Source organism: Pinus tabuliformis, chromosome 2_2 (genome assembly GCF_031772625.1).
Source record: "Pinus tabuliformis cultivar Carrire ecotype Pingquan chromosome 2_2, CPIR1, whole genome shotgun sequence".
NCBI lineage: Eukaryota > Viridiplantae > Streptophyta > Pinopsida > Pinales > Pinaceae > Pinus > Pinus tabuliformis.
The window spans coordinates 3,070,488-3,093,823 of NC_142300.1; the positions used below are offsets into that span (position 1 = coordinate 3,070,488).

Below are 23,336 nucleotides of genomic sequence, written 5' to 3' on the forward strand. Positions count from 1 at the left end.
CTAAAGCTTCCTACTCTTTACGGATTTTCACCAATGCGAGGAGACCTGATATATAGAGAATCACTTATAAAGGATAGATCAACTAATATGGATGTGAAGTGATCTCGGAGACCTTAGGAAAGGAGGCTCAAGAATGGGACTTGCTTTCTTCTTAAGCAAGGTACAAAGCTTTCTAGGATAAGGGAATGAGGATTTAAGGGCTACATTCAAGGAGTGTGAATTGTAGAGGAGCTTCCAAAACCCTAAAATCCTTGTTGAACTTGGTTTCCCCAGTGGTTTTTGAAGAATTGACTTTTTAAAAGTATGGGACCACACGGGACCAACTGGACCTAGGTTAGGTCAAGGGAAAGGAATTGAGAAACCAATGATAGGCTTGACCTAATTAGACAGGGAAAAGGGATCAAGGAATGAATTTTCAATCCAGTGAGGTTTCTAGCCTAAGGGAAACCAAGGGAAAAATTGGTCTTCGAGCTAGGGCTTGCAATATCTCAAGATCCCACTGTTGGAATCTCATGAAATTTGGATGGCTTCTTGAGGACACACCAACGCAGTTGTCACCCAAAAATCGAAGTATTTGGATGGATAGATTATGAGATAATTGATGCCCTAGGTGACCTATGTAGGCTATGCCTCTTAAAAGAGGGGAAGGTGAAAGAAATAAGCTTTAAAGTGATCACCAGAGGAGGACCAGTGCTTTTTCCTTTGGGAGAGATGGAGTCATGGAACATGTAGAGTTTGGATTGATTTCCACTTGTAAAGGAGGCCTAAAAGACAACTTCATGGGCATTACGACTTAATGGAAGTAGCTTCAAGGTCATTTATACTTCGTTCAACAATATTTGGTGACTTGTCAAGACAAGGATGTCTCTAGGAACATTCATTCATTCAAACATGGCCCAATCATGATACAACACTATTTAGAGATTTAATTTCCACAATTTCGTTCCAAGAAAAGCAGCAAATTAACCCTACAAAAGCGAAAATCCCAATATCATGAATGCAGCAAAATAAAGAATCAAAATAACATTAACATAGTACTTACATGTAAGAAGAATATATCCAATCACCAAGATATGTCAATCATAGAAGTTCCAAGACAAAGAAGAATAACCAAACATCGAAATTCATCCATTCATCCAAAAAGTTTCATCCTCAAAAGATAGTGAAAATTTCATAAGAAGATATGATCCAATCCAAGTGATGATGCTGAAATGAATTCACACCACTTGCATTTATACACTTCTAATGAGTTTGATTTAGTTAATTAGGCCTACATTAGCCCCTACAATAAAATAATGTGCAAAATAACGAACTTTTGGTGACAAGCCCACAAAACTAGCTCATAAACAAAAGAATAAGCTTCTCAAGAGATTGAATAATGAATAGTGCATGTTGTTGGGCCATTCAGGAGGCCTAATGGAGTCCATATGTGCCATAATGTGTAGTTGAACTCCCAAAAGCAGTGCACAAGGGGTTGGCCTCTTGTAATAACCTTTGGTGCTCCAAACGACATGTGGGGGCACACAAGTGTCCTCATGGGTCTCCAAACAAATCGAAGATGCCTGTAGATCGCCTGCAAGGGCTAGGATGATGATGTAGGTGATGCCACATCATCATGCAAGCCCCAGATCATATGCCAAGTGTATGGTGCAACTCTGGGGCCAATTGGGCATGATGGATCAGGTGCATCTTCCTTGTCCAATAAGTGAACCACGAGCAATCTCTGAATGGCTGTGGGGATCCATGGAGTGTTTTCTGCTGTTGTGGAGGCCCATGGCTCTCTACACACACCCTACATGTGCCAATGTAGCCCTCTAGGGTCAGGACCCTGTATAGGGAGACCAAACCCAAATGGAAACCACTTGCAATCTTGCATAAGATCCAATGCGTCCCCGTGCCTTCCAGCACACCAAGTCATTAAAGAAATCAAGTAAAAGAGTTTATAAACCATGGATAACAAGTGAGCACTTCATAATGGCATGCCCTTCCATAGTGGGCTTTGGCATGTGCTAATGTCTCCCAGCTCCAAATAGGGTTAACCAGGCATCCTATTAGGTGGTTTCTACCTCTAAAGGGGGTGGTATGTCCGTGGTACATCCTTCAAATGGTGGTGGCATGTGGCATAATGATGGAATGGAGTAGGGAATGAAAAGGGGCAACTTGGATCACATGCCATGGTACAAGGGTAGCTAATAAAAGGGAAGCCCACACTTGGGTAAATAATGTGTAGGAAGGAGAAATTGTGGTGCATGAGTTACCCCGGCCTTGATTTTTCCACCCTTCTTCATATGCCTTTTTCCTTTTTATGATTTTCTTTGGTTAACTGCTCGGGGCTCTAAGTAATGAGAGCATGATGCGTAAAGTATAGCAGTGGATACCCCCTTATAAGGTGGGGCAGTTCATCGCCCACCGAGGGTTAAGACAATTGTGGGTTCCTGAATGATAAAGGAGGTTCATCAAGGGCCATGTAGGAACCAGGGTGATGGCCATGGAATGGGGTAGAGCTCATGTCATGGATTTTGCCCACGTGCTAAATGCTTTTGTCCCGGCCATCTTTTGCATTTTGTGGTACAATTTCCTGTTGAATGTGGCCAATTATGCTTTTTCTTTTTCTTTTAGCTGCATCAACCTCCAGGCATCATTCCAGGCCCAACCCAAGGTATGGGGCAAAGGGAGGGGGTGGCTAACCCTATGTGGACCCAGTGGAGGAATGTGGACCCAGGTGGGAGGAGAGATGATTGGGGGTGTAATGAGCAGAAGGGGAGTAATATATGCGAATTGGGGAGCGGGACCACGCAACCAAAATTAGGGTTTCCCATGTAGTACCATCCCTAAAACCAATAGGTCAGTAAAAGAGATCCCACGGGACTAGGGTGCAAGGTTAACATCCCAAAAGAGACCTAGGGGACAAGAGCACAGACCTAGACCACTCTTTCCGCCGAATCCCCCCATTAATCCATGCCCAAAGTTTCCATGATAAATAAACTAGAATACTCAATTACCAAATAACAAGGCATACCTTTAGGTTTGGGAGGCCCACCTTCAAACATACAATCATGACAGATGGGTGAGGGACCACATGGCTAGCTCAGGTGGCAGAGAAATGGCACATCGAGCTAGTCGAGGGGCTGCTAGCTTCCAGCTGAGGACCATCATGGAGAAAACATTTCTCCTAGGGATATCACCCACAAAATGGTGGGTAACATCTGGATCCAACTGGGACATGATCTCTCAGAAAAGTGGGCAAAGCTACTCGAACAGGAGGTCATGAGAACACCAGCAATCTCTTGGTTATCGTAGACCTGTTACCTACACATATCAAAGACTAAACCCACGGGGCAACATGTTTTTATGGTGTCTTATGATCACCCATGCTTAATGTTAGGTCGTAAAATCAACAGAAAAATAAAAATATGCAAATTTTAATCTAAATGCAACTAATCTACCATGAGAAATATCATATGTCATTAGTTCTAATGCAAAAATCAGCATGCAATGCATCCTACCCTAACATGCATATGGTACAAAACTAATACTAAGTGTAATCATAAAGCCAGTGCAACCAACATATCATCAAATCAATATAAATATGTCGGCCTATATGATTACTCATGTAGCAAATGCCAAAGCGAATGTGGACAGAATCACATGGATGATAAGGTCAATGGGAGGAGGAAAATGGAATGCCCACACATGGATGATCCTGTGAGAAGAGGAAAGAAAAGCATGTAATCTAGTCCATGCGATCCTCTCTTCTAGCCAATATATAGAGACGTCAATAATTAGGCTCATAAACTTTGATAAATGGCAACCTCAGGCATATTATTTCCATTATGGTCCTTATAATTTATGTCATATTTTGTGGCCTCTATAGGATTATGATTGTTAGGCAAGGGAGATTGATGAGATGGAAAAACACAAGTAGGTTTCCCATGATGATCATACCGAAAAGGGGGGATAATAAATTGATCATGATCTTGAGAGTGTGTCAAAGGAGATAAAGTATAGTCAATGAGGGGTTCTTCCTTGACACCATACTTAGAAGGGGGAAAGGGCTCATGGTCACTCAACATCATTTGAAAAGGGGCGAGGGAATCACTTGTGGAAAACTTGAAGTGATGAACAAAAGGATAAGGCAAAGGGGAGGGTGAGGTATTATATTCAACGGGTTTTTCCTCCTCAAAATCATCCTTTCCATGTAAGGGAAAATAATGACCCTTCTTCTCAAGGGTATCGATGGATATGTCATCATAAATAATGCCTGAGATAAAGGGGAGACCACTCTCAACCTCATCTTCTTTTTCAGGGTCATAAATCGGAGCACAATCAAATTGAGGACCAACAATTTCCCATTTCTCCTTTTCAATGTGGAAGTAATCTTTAATGTCATCTTCCAAGGGGCTAATGGGGTCACCTTCTTCAAGGTTCTCAAAAGGAGATTCATTGAGAGTAATATCCTTGAGAAAGGTAAGGTTAGACTCAACTTCACTTTCCATGGACTCATCCTTCCCAACAAGTGTTCTCAAAATCATTCTTTTCATCATGTGGACCTAAGGAGGACTCATCTTCCCATTCATCACTTAGATTTTCAAGGTCTTGATGATGCTCGATGAAGTCTTCCTCTTGAATGCCCAATGTAGGGCATACTTGAAAATGCCTAAGAAAGCCATCAACGAACTCCTCAATAGATGAGATGCTCTTAGGTTTGTGATTTTGCAACCATGAGTTATGACCATAAAGAGAACTAAAGAATGACAACATAAGGACATCCTGGTGGGCCACTTTCTCCTTTGAAGTATGTGCATTAAATCTTTCCACATGATCAATTGCAGAGCTTGGGTCACCACCAAACACGGGTACCCCACATACAATCCTTCCTATGACATGATTGGGGTACACAGAGACGCTAGCGATGTTCAAAGCAGGAAAATCGTAAAAGAAAGACACCCTACTTTGGGTATACAAGTAAATTTTGTAGGAGTCGTCGGGGTGATTTTAAAGATGCCTATAAAAATGCTTGCTTCACCCTACAAGCATTGACCTTAAAGTTCAATGAAGAACTAGGGCTTCGTTCGTCCAATGGAGTCGCCAATAATGATATGTCAATGTGTCGTATGGGGAACAAAACACACGTTTGGTGTCCCCGATAGCGGCGCCAAAATGTTACCACTCAAACTAGAAAGGGGGCACTAGAGGGGCACTTGCTAGGTCAAGAGCAATAATGAAGCTAAAGCCCACTATCATCACAGCTAAAGCTTCCTACTCTTTAAGAACTTTCACCGATGGGAGGAGGCTCGATATATAGACAATCACTTATAAGAGATAGATCAACTATGATGGGTTTGAAGTGATCTCGGGGACCCTTTCCTAGGGGAGGCTCAAGAATGGGACTTGCTTGCTTCTTAAGCAAGGTACAAAGCTTTCTAGGATAAGGGGATGAGGATTTACAGGCTAGGTTCAAGGAGTGTGAATTATAGAGGAGCTTCCAAAACCATAAAATCCTTGTTGAACTTGGTTTCCCAAGTGGTTTTTGACGAATTGACTTTTCAAAAGTATAAGACCACACGAGACCAAGTGGACCCAGGTTAGGTCAAGGGAAAGGAATTTGGCAACCAATGATAGGCTTGACCTAACTAGGGAGGGGAAAGGGATCAAGAAATGAATTTTCAATGAAAGGCGATGCAAGGATCCCAATGAGGTTTCTAGCCTAAGGGAAACCAAGGGCAGGAATTGGTCTTCGAGCTAGGGATTACAATATCTCAAGATCCCACCGTTGAAATCTCATGAAATGTGGACAGCTTCTTGAGGACATACCAGCGCAGTTTTTGACCAGAAATCGAAGTATTTGGATGGCTAGATTGTGAGATAATTGATGTCCTAGGTGACCTATGTAGGCTAGGCCTAGAAAAAGAGGGGAAAGTGAAAGAAATAAGTTTTAAAGTGATCACCAGAGGAGGACCAATGCTTTTTCCTTTGGGAGAGATGGAGTCATGGAACATTTAGAGCTTGGATTGATTTCCACTTGTCAAGGAGGCCTAAAAGACAACTTCATGGGAATTACGGCTTAATGGAAGTAGCTTCAAGGTCATTTATACTTCATTCAACAATATTTGGTGACTTGTGAAGACAATGATGTCTCTAGGAACATTCATCATTCAAACATGGCCCAATCATGATACAACACTGTGTAGAGATTTAATTTCCACAATTTCATTCCAAGAAAAGCAACAAATTAACCCTAGAATAGCGAAAATCCCAATATCATGAATGCAACAAAATAAAGAATCAAAATAACATTAACATATTACTTACATGTCAAAAGAATATATCCAGTCACCAAGATATGCCAATCATAGAAGCTCCAAGACAAAGAAGAGTAACCAAACATCGAAATTCATCCATTCATCCAAAAAGTCTCATCTTCAAAAGATAGCGAAAATCTCACAAGAAGATATGATCCAATCCAAGTGATGATGCTAAAATGAATTCATCCGGCATGCCACTTGTATTTATAGACTTCTAATAAGTTTGATTTAGCTAATTAGGCCTATATATGCCCCTACAATAAAATAATGTGCAAAATAACTAACTTTTGGTGACACGCCCACCAAACTAGCTCATAAACAAAAGAATAAGCCTCTCAAGAGGTCAAATAATGAATAGTGCGTGTCACTGGGCTTGGAGGAGGCCTAATGGAGTCCATATGTGCCATAATGTGTAGTTGAACTCACAAAAGCAGTGGACAAGGGGTTGGCCCCTTGTAATAACCTGTGGTGCTCCAAACGACATTTGGGGGCACAAAAGTGTCCTCATGGGTCTCCAAACAAATCGAAGATGCCTGTAGATTGCCTGCAAGGGCTAAGATGATGGTGTAGGTGATGCCACATCATCGTACAAGTCCTCAATCATCTGCCAAGTGTATGGTGCAACTCTGGGGCCAGTTGGGCATGATGGATCAGGTGCATCTTCCTTGTCCAATAAGTAAACCACAAGCAATCTCTAAATAGCTGTGGGGATCCATGGAGTGTTGTCTGCTGCTGTGGAGGGCCATGGCTCTCTACACACACTCTTCATGCGCCAATGTAGCCCGTTGGGGTCAAGACCCCGTATAGGGAGACCAAACCCAAATGGAAACCACCTACAATCATGCATAAGATCCAATGCATCCCCATGCCTTCCAGCACACCAAGTCATTAAATAAATCAAGTAAAAGAGTTTATAAACCATGGATAACAAGTGAGCACTTCATAATGGGATGTCCTTCCATAGTGGGCTTTGGCATGTACTAATGTCTCCCAGCTCCAAATAGGGTTAACCAGCCATCCTATTAAGTGGTTTATACCTCTAAAGGGGGTGGTATGTCCGTGTTACATCCTTCAAATGGTGGTGGAATGTGGCGTAATGATGGAATGGAGTAGGGAATGAAAGGGGGCAACTTGGATCACATGCCATGGTACAAGGGTAGCTAATAAAAGGGAAGCCCACACTTGGGTAAATAATGTGTAGGAGGGTGCAAATGTGGTGCATGAGTTACCACGGCCTTGATTTTTCCACCCTTCTTCATATGCCTTTTGCCTTTTTGTGATTTTTTTGGTTAACTGCTCGGGGCTCTAGGTAATGAGAGCATGATGCGTAAAGTATAGCAGCAGATAGCCCCTTATAAGGTGGGGCAGTTCATCGCCCACCGCGGGTTGGGACAATCATGGGTTCCTGAATGATCAAGGAGGCTCATCAAGATCCATGTAGGAACCAGGGTGATGGCCATGGAATGGGGTACAACTCATGTCATGGATTTTTCCCACATGCTAAATGCTTTTGTCTCGGTCATCTTTTCCATTTTGCCATACAATTTCCTGTTGAATGTGGCCAATTATGCTTTTTCTTTTTCTTTTAGCTGCATCAACCTCTGGGCATCATTCCAGGTCCGTCCCAAGATGTGGGGCAAAGGGAGGGGATGGTTGACCCTATGTGGACCCAGTGGATGAATGTAGACCCAGGTGGGAGTAGAGATGATTGGGGGTGTAATGAGCGGAAAGAGAATAATATATGTGAATCAAGGAGCGGGACCATGCAACCAAAATTAGGGTTTCCCATGTAGTACCATCCCTAAAACCAATAGGTTAGTAAAAGAGATCCCACGAGACTAAGGTGTAAGATTAACATCCCAAAAGAGAGCTAGGGGACAAGAGCACGGACCTAGACCACTCTTTTTGTCGAATCCCCCCATTAATCCATGCCCAAAGTTTCCATGATAAATAAACTAGAATACTCAATTACCAAATAACAAGGCATACCTTTAGGTTTGGGAGGCCCACCTTCAAACATACGATCATGACAAAAGGGTGAGGGACCACATGGCTGGCTTAGGTGGCGGAGAAATGGCACATCGAGCTAGTTGGTCGTTGCAAGGGGCTACTAGCTGCCAGCTGCCAGCTGAGGACCATCATGGAGAAAAAATTTCTCCTAAAGATATCACCCACAAAATGGTGAGTAATAGTACCCATGGTATTTGGCCCTGAGACCCCTTCATCCCCATTATGATCCACCATTGTTCACATGGCATGTATCGACTGAAGGATGTACTAGGGACATGTCTTTCCCCTTAGGGGTTGGAAACACCTAATAGGAGCATCTATTAGCCGCTCCTACCTAAGGAGGTAACACTATTGCGTGATCAAAACCCCAGATTTAGAAGAGAAGCCCCATATGAAGTCTCAATTTGCCTTGATTAACAATCTTGATTCACTTAGATGCACTAAGGATTAACTTTACCTAATGGTGAAGATGCAACACTTGACATTGTGTGTGATTGACAAGTGGTTTTCATCATGGTTTGGGCAACTTAACTAGGGCCCAAGTCCACTAGAGGAGCATATGACATGTATCCAAATATCCATATATCCAAATCATATGTCCATGCCTCCATACTTTCTATATATATACACTCCTTAACTAAGTAACCTGACACGGGGATTCGGGATTTGTAGGATACAGGGATTTGAGTGTTGGATTCGAACACGTTGACCCCTTGGAACAAGACACGTAGGATTCGTTATATATTATTTTATTAATATATATATATATATATATATATATATATATTAAAAATTAGATATTTCTTACACAAATTCTCATTAATGATACAAATTCATTGATTTCAAACATAGATCTTCATCTAGATGTTAGTTTCACTGTTTACAAAGTAAGTTAGTAACATTATAGCATGCATAGTACATACAAAATTCAAACAGATGTCACATGAATCATGATTCATAAATGAAAGAAAACCTACAAGATAATAAGATAAAGACACTGACAGTTGTAGTTTTCTCATTAAGTCATCAAATCAAAATGTGTTACATAGGTAATGCAATGCCAATGGCAAATAGAAATAGAAAATATAAAACAATTATAGGTATACAAGCCTCAAGGCAATAGGTAGCCCATGACTCATGAGTCATCAATCCTCATAGTCATCATCAGAATCAGCATCAATGTCTTCATCATCATGGTCACCACTGCTCTCCTCTGCATCCTCCTCCTCCCCTGTATCCATAGTCGCCTCTGCATCTACTGGTGTGGAAGATGACCCCTCTAAAATATCCCCGTCATCAAATCTAATAGGCTCTAGCACTGGATCATTGAGATCCATGTTGGCCAATGCCAACTCAACACTGTTGTCCAGACCCATATCATCACGAAAGACATCCCACATCTTTGTCTTTCCCCTCAACCACTCTTCCCTTTGCCTGTAAATAAGACAAAGGTTGGTGTGCACATACACCATTATCTTTGCCCTGGACTGCTCAGGCCCGCTCTTCTTCACACTATACAAATTCCCATATGCGCTCCAATTTCTCTTGCAACAAGAGGATGAAGTCACCTGAGAGAGGAGCCTCATGGTTAACTGCTGAAGAGGAGGGCTTGTTGCCCTATGATTTGCCCACCAAGAATAGGGCTTCTTAGCCCCCCTGTCTCTAATCACATCATATCCTGCAAATTGACCAAGTATCAGTGGAAAACTCTGCAAAGGCATCCTCCACCTCATCAAGCAATGCTCTATCATGGAAAACCCCCCTGAATGCATCTTTCCTCCCCTGTGAGATTTCACCATCCAAGTGAAGAGGGAATCTATGGGAAGGTCCACCATTCAGCCACTCATGGCTGTAGTACTTTGGGTTCAATGAGTGAGCCAAACAATGTAAAGGTGTGCAATTATTGTCCCATCTGCTGACAAGAATATCCTGTATAGTACCAAAGAAGGCCTCTGGTGATGTCTCATACGCGAGGCACTCACTCTGTAGAATAATGCTCCTCACAGACTCAAACATGGAATCCCATCCCTCATAAACCTCTCCTAGGATGGGTTTGTTTGTATCTGCAAATCAAAGCAAAGAAATAATAGGGTCCATGATCTGAATAATTAGATCTACCCTCTCCCACCAAGCATCATCTAGCACTGTGTCCTTCACTCTTTTAGAGGCTACTTGATCCGTCTTTCTCCAAAAAGACCAAAACTCATAAATAACCATGGCCCCAAGAGCGGTCTTGACCTCCCTCAACCTCTTCAACATGATGAATGAAGAGGCAAACCGTGTATCAACAATCTTCAACAATGATAGATTGTTGTACTCCTTGTAGATAGTGAGGGCATTTGTATGATTTTGCACAAAGTTACGGATATGTCGTGCATCCTCAATAATGTTACCAACCCAAAGCACATCAGAAGCAATGGATTTCAGTGCTAAGTTCAATGAATGAACAATGCAAGGTGTTCAAAACACTTGTGGATATTTAGCTTCCACAATCATGCCAGCAACCTTGCAAACATGTGCATTATCTGTAATGATTTGCACACAAGAATAAACACCTACATCTTCAATAACTTTAAATAATAACTCACCCATAAATTGTGCATCCTTGTATTCTCCAAGTGTTCCACTACTTTCAAGAAACTGGACCATTCAAGGAAGACACCATGAAGTTGATGAGTGGGTGTTGTGCTGGATCTGTCCATCCATCAGAAACAATGCTAACACCAGATGTTGGCCATGGTGCTTTAATAGGCTCAAGCATTTTTTGCACCTCTTTTCTTGCCTTCGTCAACAATGTGTTTCTAAGCTTCTCTGAACCAGGAGGCACATACCATGATGGAGACCCGTGAGTTAGAGCTCGACACATCTCAATAAATAGAGATGAGTGTGCAACATTAAATTATATGAAGTTTTGATAGAAAAAGAAGTCAATGGTGAGATCAAGCTCTTCCCGTTTCTCTTTTTGAAAAATCTTGTCCATTGGACCAACTGAAATTGCTTTTCTTTTTGCTACTTGTCCCCCAATAGAACTCTCAAATGGAAATTTGGTGGTGTCTTTCCTCAAAAATGGAAGGGGGTCTTCTTTCTTGGTTTTTCTTGATTTTGCAGCCACATTTGCCATACCAACAGTGAACTCTTTTTCCATTTCTTTCCTCTTTTGTAAAAGAACAGCTTTACAAGCTCCAAATCCACAACCTGGTAAATCCAACAAATAGCCTTTCACATGGTAATATGTGCTTTTGAAAGAACTGTGGCAAAGGTTGCATCTCCAATTCACATTGCCTCCTCCCCTCCCCTTGGTGCTTGTCCCATCCTCCCTTGTGACATATTTTCACAAGGGATATTTCTCAATGTTGTCTTTAGGAGGAAGTCTTCCCTCAACATTACTTGCAGCAGACTCTGATGATTTTGGGGGAGGAGGGGCATCTCCAATGGAGACATCTGTCCCCTTCCTTTGCCCCATACCTGCTACCCTTGATTGAGCCATGAATACTGTAAAAAAAATAAACAAAACATGCACAAATTTGTAAAAAAAATTCATATACAAACTGTTGTAATATAAATGCAAAAAAATAGAGATGAAATGCACTTACCTAGTGCTTGAATCTCCTTGCCGAACGCTCCAAACCCTTAGCTCCTTGCCCACAGCTCACTATTTGCAAAAACGAATGAGAGAAATGGTAAATAATGAAAAGAACAGCGCTGTTTTTATGCCGCGGGTTTCACTTTTTTGGGATTCGAATCCCAAAATCGGGACACGATGTGTCCTAACGAGACACGACCGGGATTCGATCGTGTCCCGTTAGGACATGTCATGTCCCATTTTTGGATTTGAATTCCCATTGAATCGTGTCGGATTCATGGGATCCGGACACGTGGCCTGTTTTGGACGAATCTGGTTTCAGAGCTCCTTGCACATATGGGCCCTCTATTAGGCCAAACCTTACTACATTTGACTTTACCTCATTATACATTTAACCCCATATATGCCCCCCTTGGCGTCATATAAAGAAGTGTCCAAGAGCCCCTTCACATTCCATGATGCCACCTTTACTGATATACTAGATAGTGTTAGATTCATCATTTGCATAGTTTGAACCTTCTAAGTTCTAATAGCCTTGTAAAGGCTTCAAACAAGTTTGTCGTTGATGGGCTCATGATGAGGTGGGAAAATAATCATGTATAAAAGCCTTCAACTTCCTTTAGGAAGCCCAGGGATTTGAGGCATCCTAAATAGTTCCAAAATCCAAAAAGGCATTACAGAGCAATCCCTTTTGTCCATACAACAAGGAGCATCACCTTGGGATTAGAATGTGGGCTTTGTACCTTAAGGTTATCGACCTTGGCATGTTATTGGCATGCACAACTAGGGTTGAAGGAGCTTGAAACTTATTCGCAATTGTATTCTTGTTAGTTTGGGAAACTTTTCTAACCACTTGAACCTAGCCTTCACCCACTATTGCATTGGACTAAGAGGCCTAAGTAGGTCGAGGAACTTCAAGATCTTGGGACCGTAAGTGTTTTGATTTAACCATTAGGGAGGAGTCTTGAAATGATCAGGGCTCTAGTGTCTAAATCAAGTATTCAACAAGTTAATGCATCCCATGTGGTGTATAAACATCTTCTTGCTGACCCTTATTATCGCCTACTCCTTAAGATCCTTAGGGAGTCCAACCTTCAAAAAAATTCCTTTTTGAGGGCAAGGATTAAATAATCTCTCTAACCCATGCCACATATAAGCACCGACGATCTTGTAAATGTGGTCAAAAGAGACCTATGGTTGGATAGGCCTACAAACTTAACCCACACATGGCTTAGTTGAGTTGCAAGGACTTTACTCAATGGAGATCTTGTACTAGGGAGAAAAAATGACAGGGGTATTCTACAAACCCCTAGATAGTGAGAAACATTTTCTTTGCATGAAGATTTAGTCAAAAAAATAAAATGGAAATAAGCCCTTGATCAAGCTATGAGTTTTCTTGCAATGTCACTCATGAGGTTTGCACAACTTCCTCACCTAGTGCTCTATGATGGCCTTAAGAAAAATGCAACTCACAATGAATATCTCGACACTATTGTGATTTCATTGGATTAAAGCTCGTTACCTCATGGAAGTCCTTTTGGGTGAAACTCCTAGCATTTTTATAGTGGCACAATGTTAGAGACCTTCTCCAAACCCAACAAAGATAACAAGACAAAAACGATTCAATAGTTACCAGCGCAGAATGAGCATTTGGAATATTGGTTATGGGCTTTGATTGAACCATTATCGACTCTCAAATGCACCGTAAGAAGTAAGCTTGATCTATCAAAGGCAACAAGAGCCAATTGGTCAAAAGAACAATGAGTAATTGCAAAGAAAAAATAGCAACAATATAATAAGGATTCACATGCAATCACAAAACCACTAACCCTCCATGTCAAAATCTTTTAAATAGGCCTAATTCTTCTTGGTTAGAATCATTTTTACTGCAATGAATACATACCTTGTTGACCACTACCAGATCAAGGAGTCAGCTACAACCCACTATCCTAAATTATTCAAAGGGGGGAATCTACATTATTCTTTACTGCCATGATCTTTGAAGTAGATGTTGGACACTAACAAATCATGACCTCTATGATATGCACTACAAGGTCAAGGAAAGAAACAACCTAGACACTCCAAATCATGGCTAGGATTATTATTTCAAAATAGGTAGTAGGAAGTTCTCCAACACCCATGATAACTAGGTTCTTCACACAATATGCATACTCTAAAATTCAAATTCTCAAGTGGTGATGCAAGGAGCGTAAGATGAAGATCAGAATAAAAGTCACTTCTCAATCCAAAAGTTGCAAATATATCCATATACAGCTAGCTTTTGAGACAAGGATCTGATCTAGCTAGACAAAGACTTGGACGTAGACTCAGTACCACAATTAGAGGCAACGGCAGTGTATTGTGAATCTCTTTTAAGAAATTGGGAGTTGCTGTAGACCTTTATTTGATAATGTTTCATCATTTCTATCATAGTCCATTATTCATTGTATTTGGCATTCATTGTTTACATTGATTTGAATTTCTATGTGCATTTTCATTTGACTATTTAGTATTTACATGAGCTTATGTCTATGTCATGCAACCTAATTTGATGGATTCTCATGAATTGGTAAATCCCTTTCATCTTTTGAATTTTTTGGTTTTTACTGTAATTTTTAAGATGACAAGTTGACTTTAATTTGCCTTCGCTGAGGTCCAAGTTGATGACTTTTACCATGTCTACGGTGGATATCACCTCAAAAATAGTTTCCATGCATAACAAATTCTATCAAACTCTGGTTGCACCATACTAGTAGGTATTGTGTTCCTCGTGCATCAATAGCAAGAGTGTGAGACTTTATCCTGTATTAACCAATGCCCTTTTTTTCTTAGGATGTTCTGTGCTCCAATTCTCTAATTCTGTAGGTCTAAGAGGATGTTAAAAAGTTGAATTTTGAGGTATCCTAGAAATGGAAATAGAATCACCATCTATTCAACTGAGAAATGGATGTATAATCGTAGGAGAGTCTTTACTGAGCTATAGGATGCATATCTATTATAGCTCCTTTTGAACTGATTACCAGGGGAACAGAATGAAACTATAACCTGTGGCTCCTACCATGTTGGCCCATGGATATTATCACTCCAGAAACCTACTTCAAACTGAGCCAATTTATTGGAAAACCAAAACCTGCTGAGCACTAATTGAACCATTGTTTGAAAAAATGTGTCAAGCATCAAAACTAACTTTAAATTCTTATGAAACCCTGAGCAAAATGAAGACCAACTACTGAGCTCCACGGTGTAATGTAAAAGTACTAATAATCGGCATGTTTGATTATCATAGTCTATGTGCTCATCTATAATTATTCGTTGTCACCATCTTTTTCCTGCATTTTGGCATTTTAGCCTCGCTAGCATTACCTAATGGCTAGCAACTTCCTAGGACATATTTGATTACCAACAAGAATTGCATAAAACTCGCATTAGGAATAATGTGTTTAGCCTAACATCTTATGCAATATGTTGGTTTGTTCTCGAGCTGCCTACCACATCCATTGCCCAAATTCAGCAACTTCCAATTTTGGACAATTAAGGTACCCATTTAAATTTTGGGTTTACTTTGAGAAGTTTAAATTTAAAAAACTTCAATACTAGGATTCTATATGTGATTATAAAGGAAACGTGATGCGTTGCTAATACAAAATCTCAGAATCAGAGAAAAGTAATGGCTATAAATAACCGGGAAAGGCCTACTTGATTGATAATAAGCAGGAAAGACACATCCAAAACAAACAATTCTCTCCTGGCATCCACTAGTTGGTTTCGTCTCCCATACTTTTATGCAATTACAGTCAATAAGGATTCATAGCCCATGGCATTACCTTAAGGAATTTAGATGCACCGAAGAACTCTTCTTGCTTGAGACGTGAAGTTTTGACGAAACGCGAAACATAAGCTGCTTTGCCATCTTTAATCCTCAAACCATGTAGCATTCTGTATTGAGGAAGAACCGTGAGAAAGATGAAAGGAAGTAACAAGTTTACATTCACAGGAATAACACACGATATTTGCAGTACACGTAATTCAATGGAAGAACACATCATACATAAGAATGAAGAAACTCAGGGTCATTACCCTCGATCCGTCTGCATGAACTAATTCACTACAATGTCATACAAATGGGTGTTAAGGGCAAATGATAACTTGATTCCCGGCAAATCCTCGTCAATATCCACTACCAACTTAGTGGAAAGAATGCCCACCTTACGATGTCTGTCTGGGCAAAGTGGATTCCTTCCCGCGCTTCACGAAGAGATGACATTTGAAAGCAAAGAAGCAAAACTTTTGGTTCACCAAAGTTGAGGGTTCACTCATGAAACACTTCATAGGCATGTACTCTTCCAAAAGGGCATGGTATAGAGTAGCAATCGTATTGAAAGGACAGGATTTAGGAAGCATCCAAGCCGCGAAAAAGTGCTTTAACATTAAAACACAATTGTGTTTAGATGATTGGGAAAGGTTTATATTGAAATTTAATATAACACATTTAAAGTGAAATAAACACATCCAAATAATTATAGGTTTGTGTTTGAAAAATATATATATATATATAGTATCGGGTGGAATTGGCAATTGGTTAGGTTCATTTTTAGCATGATACAGGGTTGATTTCGATTTTTAATATTATAATTTTTAGGTGAGTTTATATTTGTCTCAATGTAATGTTTACATGGAAATTTAGGGGATTTGAATTTAGAATTTCAAATTTGCACAAAGTTTTCATATTACTACAATGGCTAATTTAGCTACACCTCTAGGAACATAGTTATTGATTATATTGGTATCAATTCTTTTTTACAATATTTATCTTTATTAATGATCGATAATTATATTTTTTAACTAATATTTATCATAATTATGCTCTTATTTTGGAATTGGTTTTGCTTTACATTATTTATCATAATTAGTGATCTATAATTATCCTATTTTAAATATATATATATATATATATAAAACTAAATTTTATGTCGCTTTCAAAATTATAATTTAATTATCAATAATTATTAAGTGGATGGTAGAGATTTAACCTCCACATAATATTATAGGTAGAAATTTATCTCCAAATTAGTTATGTTTTTCCCCTTTCGAATTAAATTGGTTAATTAAAAAAATTGTAATATGAACAAATGCCATATGAAATGAATTATGTTTTTTTGGCCATGTGGTATTGATAGTCCATGGTATTGGTCCATGGTGTTGTAACAAAGTCTACTTACAAATTAAGAATCTCCATGATATAGAGTTGTGAATCTCCTTAATTAAAAAAATTATTAAATAATTTTTTTATGTATAGATGTTTAACTTATATATTAATTTTTTTATAATAATACTAATAAGAAGAAATAAAGTTATAATTTAGTTATTTTATAGAGTTGTGAACCTCTTTAATTAAAAAACTTATTAAATATTTTTTTTATGTATAGATATTTAACTTATATATTAATTTTTTTATAATAATAAGAAGAAGAAATAAAATTATAATTTAGTTATTTTTTATGATTTTAATGTGGGGTGTATCATAAAATTGATGTTTATTATCGATTAATACCTATTGTCATTTATTAACCATTCAATTTATATCACTACACTAATAATTAGTAATTAAAAAAAAACATTAAAAATATAATAATTTCAAAACAACCTATTTCTTTTACACATTTAAAATCTTGCAAGTACTCAGTCATATCTCACCACCCTTGTAAAAATAAACTTATTGAATTCTAAAAATTTTGAAGATTTTGGAATCCCTTATCCCCAAATTCTAAAATTACTCTTCATTCTCAAATATTCAAATAACTAAACTTCCAAATTATTAAAATTTCCAAATTCTTAAATTAATTAAACAACAATTAATAATGAGTTAAACTTTTTTGGGTAACTTCTTGTATTAAAAATTAAGCCATTCAAAACAATTAATCACTATAAATAACTAAACTTCCCAATTATTAAAAATATTAAATTAATTATACAATAATGAATAAAACCTAAACTTTCAAATTATTAAAAATATTAAATTAATTATACAATAAATAAAACCTTCTTGAGTCAAACCTTCTCCAATTCCTTCTTGCTATTCAAAACAACTGATCACGATTTGTTTCATCCAAACATTTTTACTTCAGTAATGAAATTTTCCACTTTAAAATTTATGTTACGTTTTCTTTTAATCATTATAAATTTTTGTATTATAAAAATTATGTTATGTTTTCTTTTAATCGTTATAAATTTTTCCATTGCCAAAATTATGTTATGTTTTCTTTTAATCGTTATAAATTTTTCCATTGCCAAAATTATGTTATGTTTTATTTTAATCATTACAAAATGTTCCATTATCAAAACTAGGTTAGGTTTTCCTTTATCTTTAACCTTGTCATTCTAAGAGATTAGTAGAAAATAAGTTGGCTCAATACACAGGGCATTCCTTTGGTTGATTTAAAATTTCTGGTGGGATATTCACCCATGAGGAGCGCGCGCGTCAGGACAGAGAAGCCAATCACAGAAGCCATGGCTGTCTGTGTCCAATAGCCATCAGTCCAGAAGAACAACTCTCTTTCGAAGTCATTCTAGCTGATGATCTCTTGCCAATAGTATATCGCCCTGTTTCGAACGTGGCGTTTGCATGTGTTTTGCCCACAGGCGGACTCTGCAACATCAGTTGATTATTGGCGCCCTGCATGAAAGCGATTATCAGGTGGATACATCTGGCTTCTCTCTGCATGGTATCCGTCACCTTTCTCACATAGCCCCCACGTCGAGCTGGGAACGTGGCACAACGTCGTCTCCTGGTCATGCATGGTTCAGGACACTTGGTGTTCAGCTCTTCCTCCGCTCTTTCTATTATAACCTCTCCTTAGGGGTCTTTCCGGTTTCCTCCTCTAGCCTTGCGGGCTGGAGGCTCATTTTCTGGCTCTCAGCTCTGCTTCTCCTCCTTCTTCGCTTACATGGCGATTCTGGTTCCCTCTGTATGGTTTCGGCTCTCCGTCCCTGGCGTCTGCGCGGCTCCTTTCACAGGTTAGTGAGCTTTCATCTTGCACCTCTTTTCAATTATAGATGATTTTTGTTAAAAAAGGGTAGGTTTTATGCTTATTTGAGGATAAGTTATTCCAGAAAGATTATCTATTACTACTTTTCTCTGGTTCAAATTAAATTCTTTCAACTGATAACTTCCTCAGCCGTTATTGGTATCCTTTGGTTTCATTTCCATTCCTGGCTTTGGGGACTCTCGGTCTGCAGCGTAGCTATCCTTTATCTAATCTAGGGGGGAGTTTGGTCCTGTAACTGTCATTTTCCTGAGCGGTTTCCCTTTCTGCTTAAGGTATAAAATGTTAAAAGCTCTCCTTAACAGAATTAGAGCCTCCTTTTACATATACAGTCCATGTCAAGATATTCGATTTCGTGTAGGAAAATGGTGGTGTGTCTTTCAGTTTTACTGTTGCTGTTTCGACTGCAACAGTCGATCTGAAGCGCAATAGTTTCACTACACCCGCTTTCGAATCTCTTTGGGGCTCCTGGGATTTCCGGCAACTTTCCCGGCATCTAAATTCAAATCCCATTTCCGGCGACTCTTAATTGAGCCTCTGAATCCATCAGGGTTTTCCAGGCTTTTCTCTCCTGCACCATTAATGAACCAACCTCCAATTTGTTCAAACATGGCCTTTCGGCGGCTGGCTATCGTCACTGATTCCACCAAAGTACAATTCTAGAGTCTTCCCTATCAAGTGACTGTCCTTCTCGCCTGCCAGGATCTCTGGAGAATGATCTATCTCTAGTTCTTTTCCAGCAGAAGTCTTATTGTCCAGGTATCATTCTCCGTCGGTGACATTCCTTGGGATCTTCCAAAAGCTCGGGTGGTACGGGGGATCCCCTTTTGGGATTTTCCTTCTGACTATGATGGCAGAAGATAGTGACTCCCCGGCCATGAAGGCTCTATTCGCCGCGGCCATTGAATCTGAATCAGCACGTAATCTTGCCAGTGGGAATCCTCGCTGGCACAACACGTTGTCTGATTCGCTTCCTTCCGGGTTACGGGACCCTCCCCTTCTTGGGAACCTTGCCTCTCACAAACATCTGAAGGGTCGTTACAAGCATAAAGCCCCTGTCAAAACGGTTCCTCCCCCTAAGGCGATTTCAGTTTCCGGCTCTTCTTTGGTGGAGCGCATTGAGAGTCTTCAAAAGTATGCTTTGGTTGGGAAATGGTATTTCCCGGAAATGGACGAGGATCAAATGAGGAGCTGGATTACAAAATCTTGGTCCCCCATCATAGGATACACTCCAATTATCTCTCGACTTATGAAAGATTGGTTCTCTTTCCATTTTCAAAAGGAGTCCGACCTGGAGCTGGTATTGAACAGACCTTGGGTCTCGGGCAGAAGCTTCCTCTCCCTGTCAAGATGGTACCTCGGTTTCGACCCCCTCAAAAATACTCCCTCCCACAGTATGATTTGGGTAAAGCTCCCAAATCTTCCGCTTGAACTATGGACGCCGGAGATCCTGGCCTTAATCGGAGACGCGATTGGCAAGTTCATTTATGTCAATCCATGGGTTAGAGGGGAAAAGGACAAAAGAATCGCCTGGATTCTCATTGAAAAACGATACAAGGGAGGCTATCCTGACCAAATTGAAATTTCTTGGGATGGTTCAAAGATTTGTCAAAGGCTCGACTTTTGGGGTATCCCGTTCCGTTGCTCCTCCTGCCATCGAACAGGACACCTCATCAGAGACTCCAGATTCCGTCGCCACAGGCAAATCTCTCTTCCCTCGGAAAAGGTGAGGCAAATGGACTCTGATCCCCGCTCTGATAACGCCAGTCCCTCGGGGAATCATTTCTCTTTCAAATCTACAGAGATTCGAAGTTCACAGGAAAATTCTCAGAATAGGCCTGAGTCGCCTAACTTTGCAGATTTCAAGAGTCCCCCATTATCGGCTGGGTTTAAAGAAGCAGCTCCCTCCTCCCCTCCACTCATGAACATGGCTGATTTCTCTAGCCCTCCAGTCCTGGAGCAGTTCGAAGAGGACGCGGTTCCTCCCCCTCCGGCGATGAACGCAGCTGACTTTGTAGTAGGATCGCATCCCATCCTTATTTCCTCTTCCTCGCCCTCTCCAATTAAATCGCCCTCTGCCATGCAAAAAGGGAAAGAGCCACAGCTGACCCCGACCCCATTCAATTCTCCAACAGATTCCCCGGTCAACAATTATGATAGCGATATAGACCTTCTTCTTAATCGACACCCTTCGATCCTCGAACCGCTGACCATCCACAAGCCGTCCTTCCCTATCATTAGTCCCAACTCTGCTAAAAATATCACTGTAAGGAAAAAACATAGAGGTGGGAGTCGACATTTCAGAGGCAGGACGATTGCCTCCGATCTGGGTGTCACAAATCTCCCCCTGATAGATGTTCCTATTATGGAGTCATCACCGCCTCAGCCCCTTAGAGCAAGCACGGCTGGTCAGCTCTCAAAATGACCTTCCTAATTTCATACAACATCAGGGGCCTGGGAGCCGCCCCAAAAATTTTGGCTCTGAAGGAGACTCTCGTTTCTGCTCGATCCCACATCATATTTATCCAAGAGACAATGCACTCCAGCTCGGTGTCTTTGGCTTTTTTCAGAAAAATGTTTCCAACATGGCACATGGCTGCTACAAATGCAGAAGGCCTGTCTGGTGGACTGGTGGCTATGTGGGACCCGCTCATGGTCAAAGCAAAGGCCTTCAAGTGTAGCGCTGGAATTCTTATTTCGGCCTCCATCAGAGGAAGACCACAAATTCTTAACATGTTGAACATTTATGCGCCCTACAGGAACAGACTCCCTTTTTGGGATTCTCTGTTTAACTCGGAAATTCTAGACATTAATTCTTTGCTAATTGCAGGTGATCTAAATCTGACTCTTAGTTCGGAAGAATGCTGGGGTCAATGCAGAATTGTGGATAGATTGGCTGACAGAATGAGAAGGGAGCTTTTAAAAAGGGATCTCGTCGATATCATTCCAGAAACAATGACTCCTACATGGGACAATGGTAGGCTGGGCTCTACCTACATAGCAAAAAGAATTAATCGCTTTCTGTTAAACTCCAGCATCATCGAAAAATGGGGAATGCCGACTGCAAAAACTGGTGGGGACTTTTCCTCGGATCACAAGCCCATCCCCCTGGACTGGGTGCACACCGAGCGTAGGATGGGCTACTCTTTCAAATTCAACAGTATCCATCTACAGGATGAATCATTCAACGAGCACATCAAGTCCTGCTGGAGAGACATCAACCAAGCCGAGGACGCATTCCTACATACTTTTCGCGATAAAATCCAATTGCTGAGGGAGAAAGCAAAGACATGGCAGATAAAAAAGAAGCGAAAAGATTCACAGGATCTTCATGACATCAACCAAGAAATAAGTCTGCTTGCTTCTTCAATTCATCTTAGTGGCCTGTCGTTTGACAAGAAAATTCATATCAGATCCCTGGAAAGAAAGAAACAAGATCTGCTTAAAAAAGAGGAAGCAACTTGGAGGTTAAAAAGTCGAGCAATTTGGCTCAAGGAGGGGGATAGAAACACTAGATTTTTTCACAACTTCGCCAATGCCCGCAGAACAAAGAACGCAATCTGGAAAATTGAGAATGGTAATGGAGATCTCCTTTTCTCCCAACAGGAAATATCCGCAGAAGCCACAAGATTCTTCAAGGAGCAATACAAAAGACAACACAGTGATCTAAATGACATGCTATGGGCAGTGGACCTTTTACCGGTCATGTTTGATGAAGCTGCTAATGATGATTTCTACAGGCCTATCACGGAGGAGGAGCTTTCCGAGACTATCAAGAGTTTCAAAAAAGATAAAAGCCCAGGGCCAGATGGTTGGCCGGTGGAATTTTTTTTCATTTTTATGATCTCTTCAAAAATGATTTGTTGGGCATGGTGGATGCCTCTCGCCTCTCTGGAAGCATAAATAGTGCTCTTTCGGCCACCTTCATTGCATTAATTCCCAAAAAAGACAAATCTACATCTTTTGGGGACTACAGGCCGATCGCTTTGTGCAATTCGCTTTACAAGATTATCTCCAAAATTATTGCAGAAAGAATGAAGAAAGCCCTTAGCTCATTCATAACAAAGGATCAGCATGCATTCCTAAAGGATAGACTCATCCTGGATGCTGTCGCCATGGCTCAAGAATGCCTTTTCTCTATCTGCACCAAGAATATTGATGCTGCAGCTCTCAAGATTGATCTAAAAAAGGTTTTTGACTGCGTGGATTGGAGCTTCCTCAGAATCCTCCTTGCAAAAATTGGGTTAAGGCCTCTGGCAATAAGCTGGATCATGGCGTGCGTCGAAAGTGTTCACTTCTCTGTTATCATTAATGGAATACCATCTACATTCTTTCAAGCCGAGAGAGGGCTCCGCCAGGGATGCCCTCTCTCCCCCCTCCTTTTTATTTTGGTGA

At 40.4% G+C, this 23,336-nt stretch overlaps 1 protein-coding gene across 2 annotated transcripts in view; it reads right to left on the minus strand.

The window, feature by feature from the left end:
• Positions 1 to 23,336, minus strand: part of CCD1 (carotenoid cleavage dioxygenase 1) — a 232,008-nt gene that overhangs the window by 205,273 nt on the left and 3,399 nt on the right. The window contains exons 1-2 of one of the 2 annotated variants that reach the window (XM_089404146.1): positions 15,976 to 16,000; positions 15,723 to 15,834 (exon numbers count right to left, since the gene is read on the minus strand). In XM_089404146.1, coding sequence (XP_089260272.1) covers positions 15,723 to 15,834; positions 15,976 to 15,992 — 129 coding nt within the window. In that variant the 5' untranslated portion in view covers positions 15,993 to 16,000. Of the gene's footprint in view, positions 1 to 15,722; positions 15,835 to 15,975; positions 16,001 to 23,336 lie in introns of those variants that run through there. The other variant, XM_089404145.1, reaches the window with a different exon arrangement.